General features: G+C 32.7%; 2 protein-coding genes across 7 annotated transcripts; both read right to left on the reverse strand.

The window, feature by feature from the left end:
• Positions 1–148: 148 nt before the first annotated feature.
• Positions 149–4,180, reverse strand: LOC131937920 (DNA-directed RNA polymerase III subunit RPC9). The gene is made up of 2 exons (XM_059295663.1): positions 4,078–4,180; positions 149–906 (listed from the first exon to the last, which is right to left on the reverse strand). Exon 2 carries the CDS (start codon positions 799–801, stop codon positions 364–366), a length of 438 nt encoding a protein of 145 aa, XP_059151646.1. The 5' UTR covers positions 802–906; positions 4,078–4,180; the 3' UTR covers positions 149–363.
• A 1,400-nt stretch (positions 4,181–5,580) lies between these two features.
• On the reverse strand, positions 5,581–12,954 carry LOC131937976 (calcium and integrin-binding protein 1). Of its 6 annotated transcripts, none has more exons than XM_059295769.1 (8): positions 12,738–12,954; positions 10,812–10,872; positions 9,442–9,476; positions 9,161–9,260; positions 7,284–7,428; positions 6,969–7,078; positions 6,772–6,860; positions 5,581–6,588 (listed from the first exon to the last, which is right to left on the reverse strand). In XM_059295769.1, exons 2-8 carry the CDS (start codon positions 10,860–10,862, stop codon positions 6,567–6,569), a joined length of 552 nt encoding a protein of 183 aa, XP_059151752.1. In that variant the 5' UTR covers positions 10,863–10,872; positions 12,738–12,954; the 3' UTR covers positions 5,581–6,566. The 6 variants fall into 6 exon arrangements, with proteins under 6 accessions (XP_059151752.1, XP_059151754.1, XP_059151753.1 ...); XM_059295771.1 differs by having other exon boundaries at positions 12,743–12,951; XM_059295770.1 differs by having other exon boundaries at positions 12,665–12,951.
• Between the last annotated feature and the right edge of the window lie 1,241 nt (positions 12,955–14,195).

The following is a 14,195-nucleotide window of genomic DNA, read 5'->3' on the forward strand; positions in this document are numbered from 1 at the left end:
GATTTGCTGCACAACAAAAATATTTCTAGATATACTGTTTTCAGCTACTCATGATTTAGGAATTGTAGGCATATTTTAAAAAGCATGATTCCATGTAATATACTTAGTAAACATACACCATAAATTATAAATACAATTATTACAGTAGTGATTAGAGGCAAAAATATTTTATTCTTCAATGTTATTATACAAATGCTTTAAACAGTTACTGGAACAGATAGCAACCCAGCACTGACATCAACAACATAGCAGCACTATGTTAATTATATGTGATATTATTACCTATTTTTAACATCTCCAGATTAAAAAACTTAAAAACATTACAGTAAAATATCAGTAAAACTAAAAATATAATGTTTATTGTTAGCCTTGGTCTTCTTCCACTTCATCATCTTCCATTCCTTCCTCCTGTTCATCTCTGCCACCATCTGGTCCAGGTAGATGAGTAGAGAGGAGATCAAGCAGCTCCTCTATTTGAGCTTCTGTCAGCCTTTCTTCACTCTCCTCCACAATCAACTGAATCTCTACAGCTGAGGAAGGCCTGAGGTTTATCAACTGTAGTTTTTCAGCAGGGGTGAGTCTATAAGGAGTCAGTGCCATCATGACAGCCATAATACCATTAGGAGTTTGGTGGTTACAAGGCCATTGTTCCAAACATTTGATTGTTTCATAAGTAATGGTTGCCAAATTAGTTTGGTATTTATTTGGCTTTTTCTGTCCTCTGCCAGCTTGAATGTCTTTTAGAAGACCCAGCACTTCAAAATTGCTGAGCATGGCATGGTTTTCACTCTTGACTTCCATGGCAGATGTGTGGTTGATTCAATGAGTTACCATGAACCTATCAGATGCATGTCTCCCTGCAGCCAAAACAAAACTCCACACAGTCACTACAAGGACAAACAGCACCTACAAATAAATAACTTGGCATTAATACAATGGTCATTTAAAAAGTTATGTACATAAAGTGGCACAAAGTGACTTTCTATAAAAATATGCCAGGGGCCATCCATAAATTGGAGACTGTTTAGACTTGCGCAACTGTGTTCACTGTGTTCAATAGAAAATTGTTTGGTTGTCGAACACATTTTCTCTTAATTAAAATTTAGAGACATGCACATTATGCCTTACTCTATAGACTAACCCCCTAGAAGCACTTCATTAATACACACAATTAGTGATACACTTTATTTTACAAAGAATAGCTGAAATTTGCCACATTTTGTAGGCTACTAATTAGATCAGGTTGTAATTAAGAAAAAGATATTAGGGTGGGGTTAAAATGCTAAACGGCAAATCATTCAGCTGTGAAGCAATAAAGAATCTTGCACCGTACAACATGCTGTTCTTACATATGGTCAAACAGATGTACAGACATTGCACATCTGGTAATTAACTAACAATAAACCTTAAACCTACTTTGGTACTGAAAGGAAATTAACCATGTAACATTTGATAATTGTACAAAAAAATTGAAACACTAAATAAAATATTATTATAAAAACCACATGTGGATAAACCACTTATGGACTGTGGTTAAACTTAAGCTGTGGATGTAAGTAGGTAAAGTGCCTGTGGTCAAAGCCCCACTATGAACATACAACCAATGGTCAAAGAAACTTGTACCCTAACCTAACAATTTACAACCAACACAAGAATAAAACAAAAAAATGTCTCCCTTTTCATGTTGCTATTTACCTGTACTACTGCAGGTAATAACTTGTATTGTCTTCTAGCATATTATTGCCTTGCCATTTCAATTCTTGCATTTTACCCCCACCCCATTTTTTGGGGTGGAGTGGGCTTACAATATAGATCTACTCAGAGACGGCTATAAAAATTTTAAAAGGGATAGCAAAAAATGAAGATCATGAGCCTTAAATTTAAGCAGGCAATTCTTGGAGAAGAAGCTACAGAAAATGCTGAAGGAAACATGAGCTACAACTGATATGGTATTCTAATTATTTCAGACTATTTGATAAACTAAAATTATAAAAGATAGATTATTAGGCAAGACTGCTTTTTCACCTTATATATATTTTTTCTAAATTTAAAAAATGGAAATTTGATATTGACTGGAGGTTTGGATGTCTATAACGAGTAGGCCATAGAAATAAAAAATTCACTTTTAAAGGCTGGCTTTATTAATTATGCAAAATAGCTATTTGGACCTTGATCTACATAGTAATTGCACACATGTAGTATAGTTTAGTTACACAGAACATGTTCTAAATTTATGCCTTATTTGCATTTTGACTAACATTGTGACTTAAGTCTGGATTGAAAAAAATAAATAGATCAAAGCAGATAAGGTAGTGGTATTTTCGTATTTTAAATTTAGAGAGAAAACCAAAATTAAATTATTAGTCCCCTAATTAAAAATAACGAAGTGACTACGCGTCTCGCAAAGCGTGGCCCCTAGAGAATATACTACGCGTCTCGCAGTTTTGATTTACCATCTTATAATTGAAAATGCTTACTTTTAACTTTTCCAGCACATCCGCTGTGGTTGAGTCAACAGTGTGCCAGCTGTAGTTTGAAATTCATAGACCCGGAGTTTAGAGTTCGAACCCGGGGTTCGCTCGGCCGGTACTAGTTTTTTTTTTTTAGATTTTTTTTCATATTGAAAATATGACGTAGACTATGATTTTTTTTTAAATAAAATTTCCAAACATCGTCACTGTCGTGATTGCTTGCCTTACGTTTACTAGCGCATGAGTGGAAAATCCCACCACGGCCCACGGTCGGCGAGGTCACTGTGAGTTCAGCAGGCCTAAAGCATACGTCATAGACGTTCACACGAGATCGTCTGTCTTCACTTCTCTATTCCTCCCACCCCCCTCCCCACTCAAGCAAATTGAATTTTTTTTTTAAGTTCACGTAGGATAAATAATATAGACTTAGATCTACTATCACGCATGCTAGATAGCTAGGCCTAAAGGTTAAAGGACAGTTTGATTTAGCTAGGTTGCTGCTAGATCTAGGACTATCATGATATCATCTGACCCATCTGACCTCACAAACTTTCCTTGACACTACACTGTACTGTTATTTTTTTACAAGTTCTAGACTCTTAGGTGTTGAAATAATATAGAGATCTAGATCTATGTCAACATTAACTTGTTACCTCGAAAAAAATATCGGGCAGTCCTGATATCTGTTTTTTAGATTGCGTGCCACCTAGGGTAAAGATTAAGCGTAACGCGGAACGAACCGCGCAAATGCGGCCTAAAAATAATTTAGAAAATTTCAATGCCTAGACCTAATTATCACTAATAATAATAAATTTAGGCACAACAATAGGCATCAGGGGCCTGATATGTGGCCTGACCTTTTATCAGACAATATATTCGAGTCGTCCCTTTGAATCCTAGTCAGAACGTCCACCTGGCCTGGCCTCAACCAACCGGCGGGCTTGTTGCATTGAGTTAAGTATAAACTCAAAACAATAATACAAACAATCTCCTTTCGGTTGGTCAGCCCACATACCACACACAGTGTTGTGTGTCATGCCTTAACCGTAACAAAATAAAAAACGAAAAACAATTCTATTATTTTCATTTTGTCATTGACATTGTAAATAAACAGGGTATAACTTGGCCACGTGGTTTAAAAAAGTATGATTTTATTTCTATATCTTCTAAATTTTTTTTTTTATAGATTTCTATGCCTAGCAATCATTGTGATCAAAGTAGTTAAGTATTAAGTACTATTAGTTACGTGTTATACTGTTAGTATTAAGTAAGACTGAAGTGAAGACAGTTAATGAGTTAAAAAGACACAGTCGTTTCAAAGGGTAAAACTAGTGTTAAAGTTAAGTAGTTAAGTAAAGTCAAACTCAATAAATAATTTTGCAGTTCTCAGCATTTGCAGATAACTTAAAACTTTTAGATTTTAGTCAGTAGTGACTCAGTAGAGTCAGTAGCATAGTCTGCTGAGACGTGTGTGTGCATGTTTTTTTTTTTTAAATTTATTTTGTGTTGCAGACATTATTAATTTTAATCTTTTAAACTTAAAAAAAAACAGCACATATTTAATCTAGAATCTATACGCTACACTGATTAATAATTTATAACTTACAAAATTTAAAATCAATTGTACAGTTTTCTTTTCGAATCGAGGCATCACCGACTACAAGCAAGTCTTCCAGAATAGATCAACAACAAACCATTTTACAAAAAAATGTAGCCAGATAAAAATGATAAGAAATGTGACACTTTTCATAAAGTTGCCACGGCTTAAATTTTATGAATGGAACTTATTACTTATTTAAGAAGTTATTTATCGATATACATAGTGAAGTACGAATAGCCTCAGCCATAAAATATCTGTCTATGCATATTTACCTGAAAATGTTAAATAATGTGACGTGGTGGAGAGCGTTAGTTGTTAATTGTTATTTAACATTTTATGGGAAGGGAGGGTCAAGTTGTCATATTTTTAAAAATAAGAGAACAATTAGGACCGTTGCTATTTTTGTATGGTCACATAAGATTCCATTACTAGATGTAATCAGAAGAAAAGAATTTCTGGAAAAAAGGATGATGATTAATATTATTAAGCAGTCGTCCGTGATGACAATTTACAGATGACAATGCAAAGATCAAGCAGGAGGGTTACATAGTGGGCTTGTGTCGTGGTGGTATCCACGTAGAGAATTAAATATATAGAAGATTAATATTTTGTCTGGGAAAATATATTCAATAAGTACCTTTCATTGATAACTTGTAAATGAGTAGCTTTCTCACAAAAAGCAAACTTCACAGCCATAATATCTTTAATTAAATCTATAATTCAAATCTAGTTTCTAGATCTATTATTATTAAAAAAAATCCAAAAGACTGCAGATGATGTGGGCGTCTAAAATATATATTGCCAATAAAAGAATGTACCAAATGAAGTAAAATAAGAGTCAAGTAGCTCATGCTAGTCTGCAAACTCTATATGCCAAGTTCCTAAAAATAAATCAGAAGCAAAATTTAGATCAGCAGAAGTTGGAGATAATGTATGCATCCTTAGTTTAGATATTTAAAGAGGTAGCGGTGATCCACAAAGTGGTCATGAACGACTAGGAAGCTTTCTACAAACTAAGAAAAGAACATAGTGTTCTCAAAGAACTGTATATCAGATGTGCGTTTTCCTTTCTGCAAGAACAACTGCTCACATTGCCATACGTGGGCACTAAAGAAAAATCACTACAAACCAATTGTTGATGTAAAAAAAATCAGGTTGAAAATAGCTATTCCAACTGACCAAAGAAGAAATTGCATTTTAATCAGACCTAAACCCTAAAAATAAAGGGAAATACTCTTAATTTTTAGGCTGAAATAGTATTTATAACTAATTTATGACATCAAAGGCGAGTCTCTTGTGTCACATCAGATAGTGATCCAGTTAATACTATTTGACTGATTAAATTAAAAATCGTGTCAGATTATTAACTATTTTAATATGTTATGGTAAAAATGTGAACGATAAACATATTTTTGAGTGCTTTTTATGCTCTTTAAAGAACCAGCTATGGCAACGAAACAGTACAAACTAAGAAAAGCGTTTTTTTTAAAAAAGTAACAGTTTTATTTAAAATATACAGTCAAGTTAAAATCATAATTTGAAGACATGGCATAAATATAAACAATTTGAAATTGAAACATTGAAACTTTAAATGCTGAAAATATGTAGTTATAAAATAAATGTATTTATGATAGGAGATTTGATTATAGCTAACAAACAAATATTACAATTTACATAGTAGAACTTAAAATCTTTTTAAAAATGTTTTCCTAAAATATTTTACAATATCACATTTTAAAAAAATAATTCATAAATGAAAACTTTGGGTTGAATTAGAAAAACTAAAAGTCACAAAAACTTTTTGCAACTAAAATATTATTTCCTAATTTTCTAAATATAGATCTACATGATTCAATAAAGGTCAATCAAGAATAATGTGTAGAAAATAAAGTATTGGTATCAGTGAGGTTTTTAGAATAAGTACTTGATCTATTTTTCGTTGTTTTTCATACATTTTTATTTATGGAAAACTTATACACTTGGATTTTTATAATTTAATAAACTTATGTTGTCACTTCACCAGTAGCCAATAATAATTTGAAAAATAAGAAAATAAATCATTCAGAAGAATAGCAAATGAACACTAAATATTTACAATCAAGTAATACAAATTACAAGATAGTATAAGTATATTCCACAGATCATCTTAAAAATCCAAAAGGAATACAAAATGGTCTGCAAGATTTTGAAGGCACAGAAACAAACAATAATAAATAACATTAAGAGCACGGATCTGGATTCTCTTCTAGAGAAGAGGTGGTGGATTGAAATCACAGGTGAAACAAATCAAAACAAATACCAATATTGGCAAGACAATGCTTTTTGTTTTTTTTGTAAACATTAAAGGTAAGGCAGTCTAAACAAAGTAGTAAACCAGCTGCCAATTATAAATAGAGAATGTACTTAAAGCAATGCTTAAAATTGGAAATTCCAATGCTATTTTTAGGTATACAAATAAATATTTGGATTAAATGCACATTTAGGTCCAACTCTAATCACATTCGGATTCTAAATGAGCTGCAAAAAAACAAAAACAAACAATTAATTCAGTTATTTTGAAAACTATTTAGGTCAACTGTGAAAATGTAGCCTAATCCAATAGTCCATTTTTAAAAATGTTTTTTTTTAAATTGGTTTTCATTTTAAAATCCCGGAGGTGGAAACTGTTTTTTAAAATAAATAAAAAAATTTTTAACTTACTTAACAAAATCTGGCGCCTTGGAAATAACATGTTCAAATTCAGCAAATGAAAGGGTTTTGTCATCATCCAGGTCAGCCTCCTCCATAATCTGATCAACAATGTGAAATAATGTAAAGAGTTTCATAATATAAAAGATACAATCATTTAAAATTTCTGTTTTATTTTCATGACATTTTTAAATTTAAAAGTTTCCTACACTGTCTATAAGCTGTTGCATCTCATCTTCAGTCAGATGATTAGATCCTATCAGGCTCTCAATTACTTGTTTCAGGTCACTGTCAGATATCATATCATCTCCATCAAAGTCTAAACAATAGAAATAGAAACACATTTTTGTGAAATATCTAGTTAACACACAGTAAAAAATTTAGGGAAATTTTTTTTAAAAAGTAAAATTTATTTACACTAAAAACAACTAGCCATATACTCTGAACACTTAAAAACAATTAACCATTTACTCTGAATACTAAAAACAGCTAACCATATACTCTAAACACTAAAAACAACTAACCATATACTCTAAAAGCGTATTCTACTTTGACACTTTTGGGAGCTCCATCACTGAAGACAGACATCATATCCAGAAAATCTTCAAAGGTCATGCCATCAGGAGAAGATGAAAAAACTTTACATATTTGGTCTTTAAATGGATTAACCTGGAAAATGTACCAGCAGAAAATTTGTATAGATGCATAGTTAAAATAATATAACAGTTTTAAAGAGCACACTTTCAAAAAGTATAACCTAAGTATTTCTTCATTACAGAACACTTCAATGTTTATGATCATACAGATTTCTTCAATGTTTATGATCATACAAATTTCTTCATTACAGAACACTTCAATCTTTATATCATACGGATTTCTTCATTACAGAACACTTCAATGTTTATGATCATACAGATTTCTTCATTACAGAACACTTCAATGTTTATGATCATACAGATTTCTTCATTACAGAAGACTTCAATGTTTATGATCATACAGATTTCTTCATTACAGAAGACTTCAATGTTTATGATCATACAGATTTCTTCAATGTTTATGATCATACAAATTTCTTCATTACAGAACACTTCAATCTTTATATCATACGGATTTCTTCATTACAGAACACTTCAATGTTTATGATCATACAGATTTCTTCATTACAGAACACTTCAATGTTTATGATCATACAGATTTCTTCATTACAGAAGACTTCAATGTTTATGATCATACAGATTTCTTTGTTACAGAACACTTCAATGTTTATGATCATACAGGGTGGATTAACAGAACCACTGAATATCTGAGAGAGGAAAATATATGGACAGCACTATTTGATGAGAACAGATGGAGAATTTGAACCAAAGACTCCGGTGTCAGATAATTAAAAAACAAAGACTACTATGGTAGCTTGAGAAACATAACTAAGGCTGAACTAAAAAAAAAAAATTGTCAAAACCATATTGGTAAAGAACCACAAAACAACAACAGCAGAAAGATAAAGTGGAGTCAGACCAAAAGGCAGGCCTAAACTCAGATAGATAAAGTGGAGTCAGACCAAATGGCAGGCCTAAACTCAGATAAAGTGGAGTCAGACCAAAAGGCAGGCCTAAACTCAGATAAAGTGGAGTCAGATCAAAAGGCAGGCCTAAACTCAGATAAAGTGGAGTCAGACCAAAAGGCAGGCCTAAACTCAGATAGATAAAGTGGAGTCAGACCAAAAGGCAGGCCTAAACTCAGATAAAGTGGAGTCAGATCAAAAGGCAGGCCTAAACTCAGATAGATAAAGTGGAGTCAGACCAAAAGGTAGGCCTAAACTCAGATAGATAAAGTGGAGTCAGACCAAAAGGCAGGCCTAAACTCAGATAAAGTGGAGTCAGACCAAAAGGCAGGCCTAAACTCAGATAGATAAAGTGGAGTCAGACCAAAAGGCAGGCCTAAACTCAGATAAAGTGGAGTCAGACCAAAAGGCAGGCCTAAACTCAGATAGATAAAGTGGAGTCAGACCAAAAGGCAGGCCTAAACTCAGATAAAGTGGAGTCAGACCAAAAGGAAGGACTAAACTCAGATAGATAAAGTGGAGTCAGACCAAATGGCAGGCCTTAACTCAGATAGATAAAGTGGAGTCAGACCAAAAGGCAGGCCTAAACTAGATACTGTGGAGTCCAGACAGTGGACAAGTCTAAATGGAAGAAGGTGTAGCAGGCCAACCCTCTCTGTGGAGCCTCAGTGACACAGTCAAGTGTAGAGGAAAGTAGATTCCGCCATTATTTCATATCTAAGATTTTGATTGCTATAATTTAGAAATACATGTACAGTACCCATTTATACAACTAAAAGTAGTTGAGAAGTATCTGCAGCTTAAAACAAGTTCTGTGACAAGTCAAAATTATTTCCTAACCTTCAGTTCTGGAAGCTCTCGTATCTTCTCTATTGGTAGTTTAGCATTTTTATCTGCTTCAACAACTGCAGGGTCTAAGGACTTAAACCTTTTATGGACGCTGAAATTATACATTTTCAAAATGAGAAAGAGTATATATATTATACAGAAAATTGACTGTTAATACAGCAATTAATGCAGTGCTTTATCATATAACTATAACTGATAAAGATTATTATTAATATTAGTATTTCAATAACTTAAAAGTTTTTTTTACAATAAGCAAACAATGTTTTACTTACAGCAGTATCTCCTTTTTAGACAAGTATGTCAAAGTCTGAAATTTGTAGAAAAAACAAGTGTAAATGGACAGAGCATATATCACATGTTTTTCAAATTGGTTATAGTTTTCTATAACTAATTTGACTTGGTATTGTTTGAAAAACCATAATTTAAACAGTAATATAGAGGTTGGTATGACCTGGAGAAGATCAGAGAGTAAAAAAATCAGTTACTGGAATTACTTGGATTGAAATGAAGAAAATAAGGAATATCTGACTTCTTCAGTTAGTTTACTTTCAATCTCAACAAAGGTTACGGGACACCAGTAAGGGAAACTACATTCTAGCAATAGAAGTTATAGCAGGGACATAATATGACAATACATGGCAGATATAAAGTGCACAAGCCACACAAATCCTTTATGTTGGCAATCACTTGCACCTACATTAGGAATTCCAAGTGGGTGGTTAATCTTTTTCATGGTTTTTTAATAGTGATAATTGTTGCAACAATGAAACAATTGAAATAAAAGTTGAGCTTGAGAAGGAAGTTGTGTTTATGAAGGAAGTCATCAAGATATTAAGATATGAAAGAGTTAAACATTTAAATACTAAAAACTGCACTCCACAGTGATCATAAGATATGTTGCATAAAACTGTGGGAAAAGGTTTTGTACACCAAGACATTTACATACAAATTTAAATAATGGGGATGCATAGGACACATCTTATAATTGCAAACCAGTTCCAGATGAGAACCACAAAAAAAAAAAAACACATTGGGAATATAAGTTGAAAATGAAACAATACATCATCTACTGAAATAACTTTGATCGCACAAAGTGCAAAACTTAGTCTACAAGAGCACTGTAGTTACAAATCTATGCCACATTAAAGACTATTGAAAACAGTTCAACGACAATGCAGCAACTTATTTCTTAAAGGTGGCTAAACACTAAAAAGGTGTCATATGAACATGAAAAATAAAGCATTATTACTCATCTATCACACCTATACGTGTGAGATACAGGTGTTAATATAAGCCAATTGTTAGTTTAGGTATTCAATAGTTCAGGCCTTTTACTATTATTTATTCTTTTAATATGTATACGTAATGTAAATAATAATCCAAACTTGGCGATCCATGGGAAGATATAGTATAGTTCACCTACTGTGACCTCTGCAAATGAAGGGTTATTGTGGTCAGCACAAGGCCAGTTGCCTTAACTTTCCCAAACGTAAGTCAGTTATTTATTAGAGATGGGTAGGATTGTATGTAAATATTTCAAAAATCAAGGTACTTTCTGCAAGCTATGACAGATTTCTAGATTTAAAACAACTAGATGTAGTTTAACAATAGATTTAGCACATTAATTTAGTTTTTTAATTACCTGATAATCATCTAGCTCATCTTCTGTAAAGACACTCTGAGTTCCTCCCATTTTTTATAACCTAATAAAATAAATTTTAAAATTAATATAACAGATATGGACTCCAATCTTTATAATTAACTAATAGGCCTTTCTAGTCTATGCTCTCTTAGCTTTAGATAAAAATTATTTTTCTCAAGCTTTGGAAGACTTATGCTAAAATTGCGAGCATAAAGATTATTTCATAGTTTTAAAAAAACAACTGTAGGCCTATATTTTTTTAGTAAAAGGCTGAGTCACAATAGTAGGCAGAGGTATTAAAATAAAATTGGGAAGTAGAGTAGACTAGATGACTTAGACCCTAGATTAACAATTAACTTATTAACTAATAGCTAAGATTAATTAATTATCTATAATCTATCGTTTTAGGTGAGTAAAATCGGCCGAGACTAGTAATGTGAAAAAAAGGTGACTCATTAAATTTGAGTAATTATTTCACATTTTTAGGAGGATTTATGTTTTGAAAGTTAAAAAAATGTTTCAAAGTTTCATTTATGTACCTGTTTTTAAACAATTATATTAAAACTTTTCAGTAATAAATAAAGACTAGTGATTTTTTTGTCTGATGCAACCAAGATCATTTACTTCAGCAGCCATCTTGTTTAAGTTTTTTGGTAAAATTATAGTTAGATCCAGGGGAAACCACTCTAATTTATAGATGATGGCCCCGCTGTTTATATATTATATAGCAAGTCTGGCTTGCAAACACTGCTGTTTAAAGTAATTTCTGGCCTATATTCACATCTCTATATATAATTCTCTTCTTGGAGACGCTAGAAAACAAGCTGTAAGCGCGCTCCCTACCACCCTCACCCCTACATGGTCTGGTGAGCTGTGGTTCACTCTAAATGTTTACAAACAGAGCCGGGTTTAGTGACGACTATTAGGGGCAAATAATTTAGTTTGAAACGATTTTAAACATAGAGGGGGGGGGGAGTAACTAAGTGGAGTTTACTGTAACGGAGGGGGGGGGGGAAGGAGGGGGGGAGGGTTATCGTCCTTAACGAGATACTTATAGTGCTTTAAAGAAATATTTTCAGTGGCAGCGTTGGTACTGTCAAATTCACAAATTATGAATTACTGAAATGTAGAAAAAACAACAACTAAAAGTGGCGTATGATATGCAGTGGGTCGGCTCGTATTGATATATTTAGCCATTGATTTTGGTTTGTTATTCAGTTATCAATATTTGACACAAATATATCACAATATAGATCTACTTCTATTAAAGCCTAAACTAAACAATGAGGCAACTTTTTTTCACATCTATATATATAATTCTTTTCTTGGAGAACATAGAAAACACCAAGCTGTAAGCGCGCCTCCTAGCAGCCCCCTCTCTTCCTCTCTAGGCATATCCCTACCACCCCCACATGGTCTGGTGAACTGTGGTTCACGCTAAATGTTAACAGTCGTATAAATGGGTTTAGTGACGACTATTAGGGGCAGATAATTTAGTTTGAAACGATTTTAAACTTAGGGGAGGTAACTAAGAGGAGGCTGCTTGTGGGGGGGGGGGGGGGGGTATCATCCTTTACGACCTACTGATAGTGTTTTAAAGCAAATATTTTCAGTGGCAGCATGAGCATTGGTACTGTTGAATTCACAAATTATGAATTATCGAAAAATAGAAAATAAAACAACTAAATAGCGGCGTAGGATACGCGGTCGCGGTCGGTCAGTTTATTTATAATTATATTATAATATAATAAATTCTAGATTTAGCTTAGGCCGATTTTACGCTCTTAAAACGATAGATTACCTAAAATTATCTCAATACTTACTTAGTTTACTTAATACTTAGTAATACTTACTTAACTAAGTTAACTAACTTAGAGTAAATAAAAAAAAAGGTGGAGTCAACACACAGTAAAATTAAAAGTAGACCTTGGCTTAAGTCCTTAAGTTAGAGTTAGACTCTGTCTTTGTCAGAAGTAGAATCTAGAGGATATAAATTCAAATGAGTAACAATAGATCTATATTAATATAGATTATATAGATCTATATATTAATCAATGAAACTACAATGACGAGTAAACACAATTCAATACAGCTGTTGTTATTTTTGTAAGCAGGAAGTTTATGGAATTGTGTTTACTGTAGATCTAGATCTAAATACCGATACCTAGTTGCGAGAAAAACAACAAGAATGCAACTTTAGTTCTCAATTTACGGGCTACTCTATTTTAACCCCCCCCCCCCCCCACAAACACACACCAAACTCATCTTAATAAAACATAGTACTATTACTGTTACAGGACACTTCTTGCAATCTGTCAGAAAAAACAAAAAAACGTCATAAAAATGACATCATAAGTGTGTTTACATTTTTGTTTCGGGGGGGGGGGGGGGGCGGTAATTAAATGAGAAATAACAGATTTTACCATATCTATTTATATTTATTAATATAGAAACCGTTGTCAGACAAAAATAAAAACAATGTTTTAAACATGTTTATTTACGTTAGGATTGTATGTATTTTAGGAAAATATCACTTGTCAATTAAACACAATTTTTGCTTATCATGTACTCAACTTGGAGGAAGCGATAAAAACCGAGTAGAATCTTGCTACGTGATGGAGCAATGTGGCTGCTCTGGCCCACAAAGCGCAAACGCTATGACGACAACTTGTATCAATTGTGGCAAGGGAGGTTTAGTGTTAATTTTTTTGTTAAAATGTGCTTAATATTGCACACCGTCATTTGTAGAATTAAGTCGAACATATTTAGAAGGGGACATTGATTCTTATTATAAGAATTCTACAGCTATAAAAGACACAGTTATACTACCTAATATTAACTTTTTCTTACATAATTCCTCCCCTAGCAATACATATTTCAAGAAGAAATGTAACGGTAATTCCTCTCAAATGAACTATTTTAGAATAATTTATCTGACTTTTAAATCTACTTCTATTGAAGAAGAATTAGTTGAGCTATAATTTATAAATGAAAATAAAACTAATTCATTCATCATTCAGTCAACACTAGTGGGAGTTGTGTTTTGAATGGAGTTTTATTTTAATTTATTGCATCTTTTAAAAATTTCATCATGATTCCGACAATTGGCCACAGCATTGTTACTCATTGTAGTTTTTTTTTTTTTACATTGTTTTCTTATGCACTGTGTGTTTGGTTAGTAGATGTAACATAGCTGCTAGAGCAGCTAGATAGATCCAGATTGTAATTGTATCGGTACATGTTTTACTTAAAGTTATAGCCTATTAATTAAGGATTGACACTGAATACTCGCACATAGTAGGGGATACCATCATCATTTCATCATCATATTAATCATAAATGTCGACATAAATGACTTCTTAATTAATTATAATTAAGTTTACA

This window comes from Physella acuta, unplaced genomic scaffold (genome assembly GCF_028476545.2).
Source record: "Physella acuta isolate Inbredline_101_S28 unplaced genomic scaffold, ASM2847654v3 ptg000225l, whole genome shotgun sequence".
NCBI lineage: Eukaryota > Metazoa > Mollusca > Gastropoda > Physidae > Physella > Physella acuta.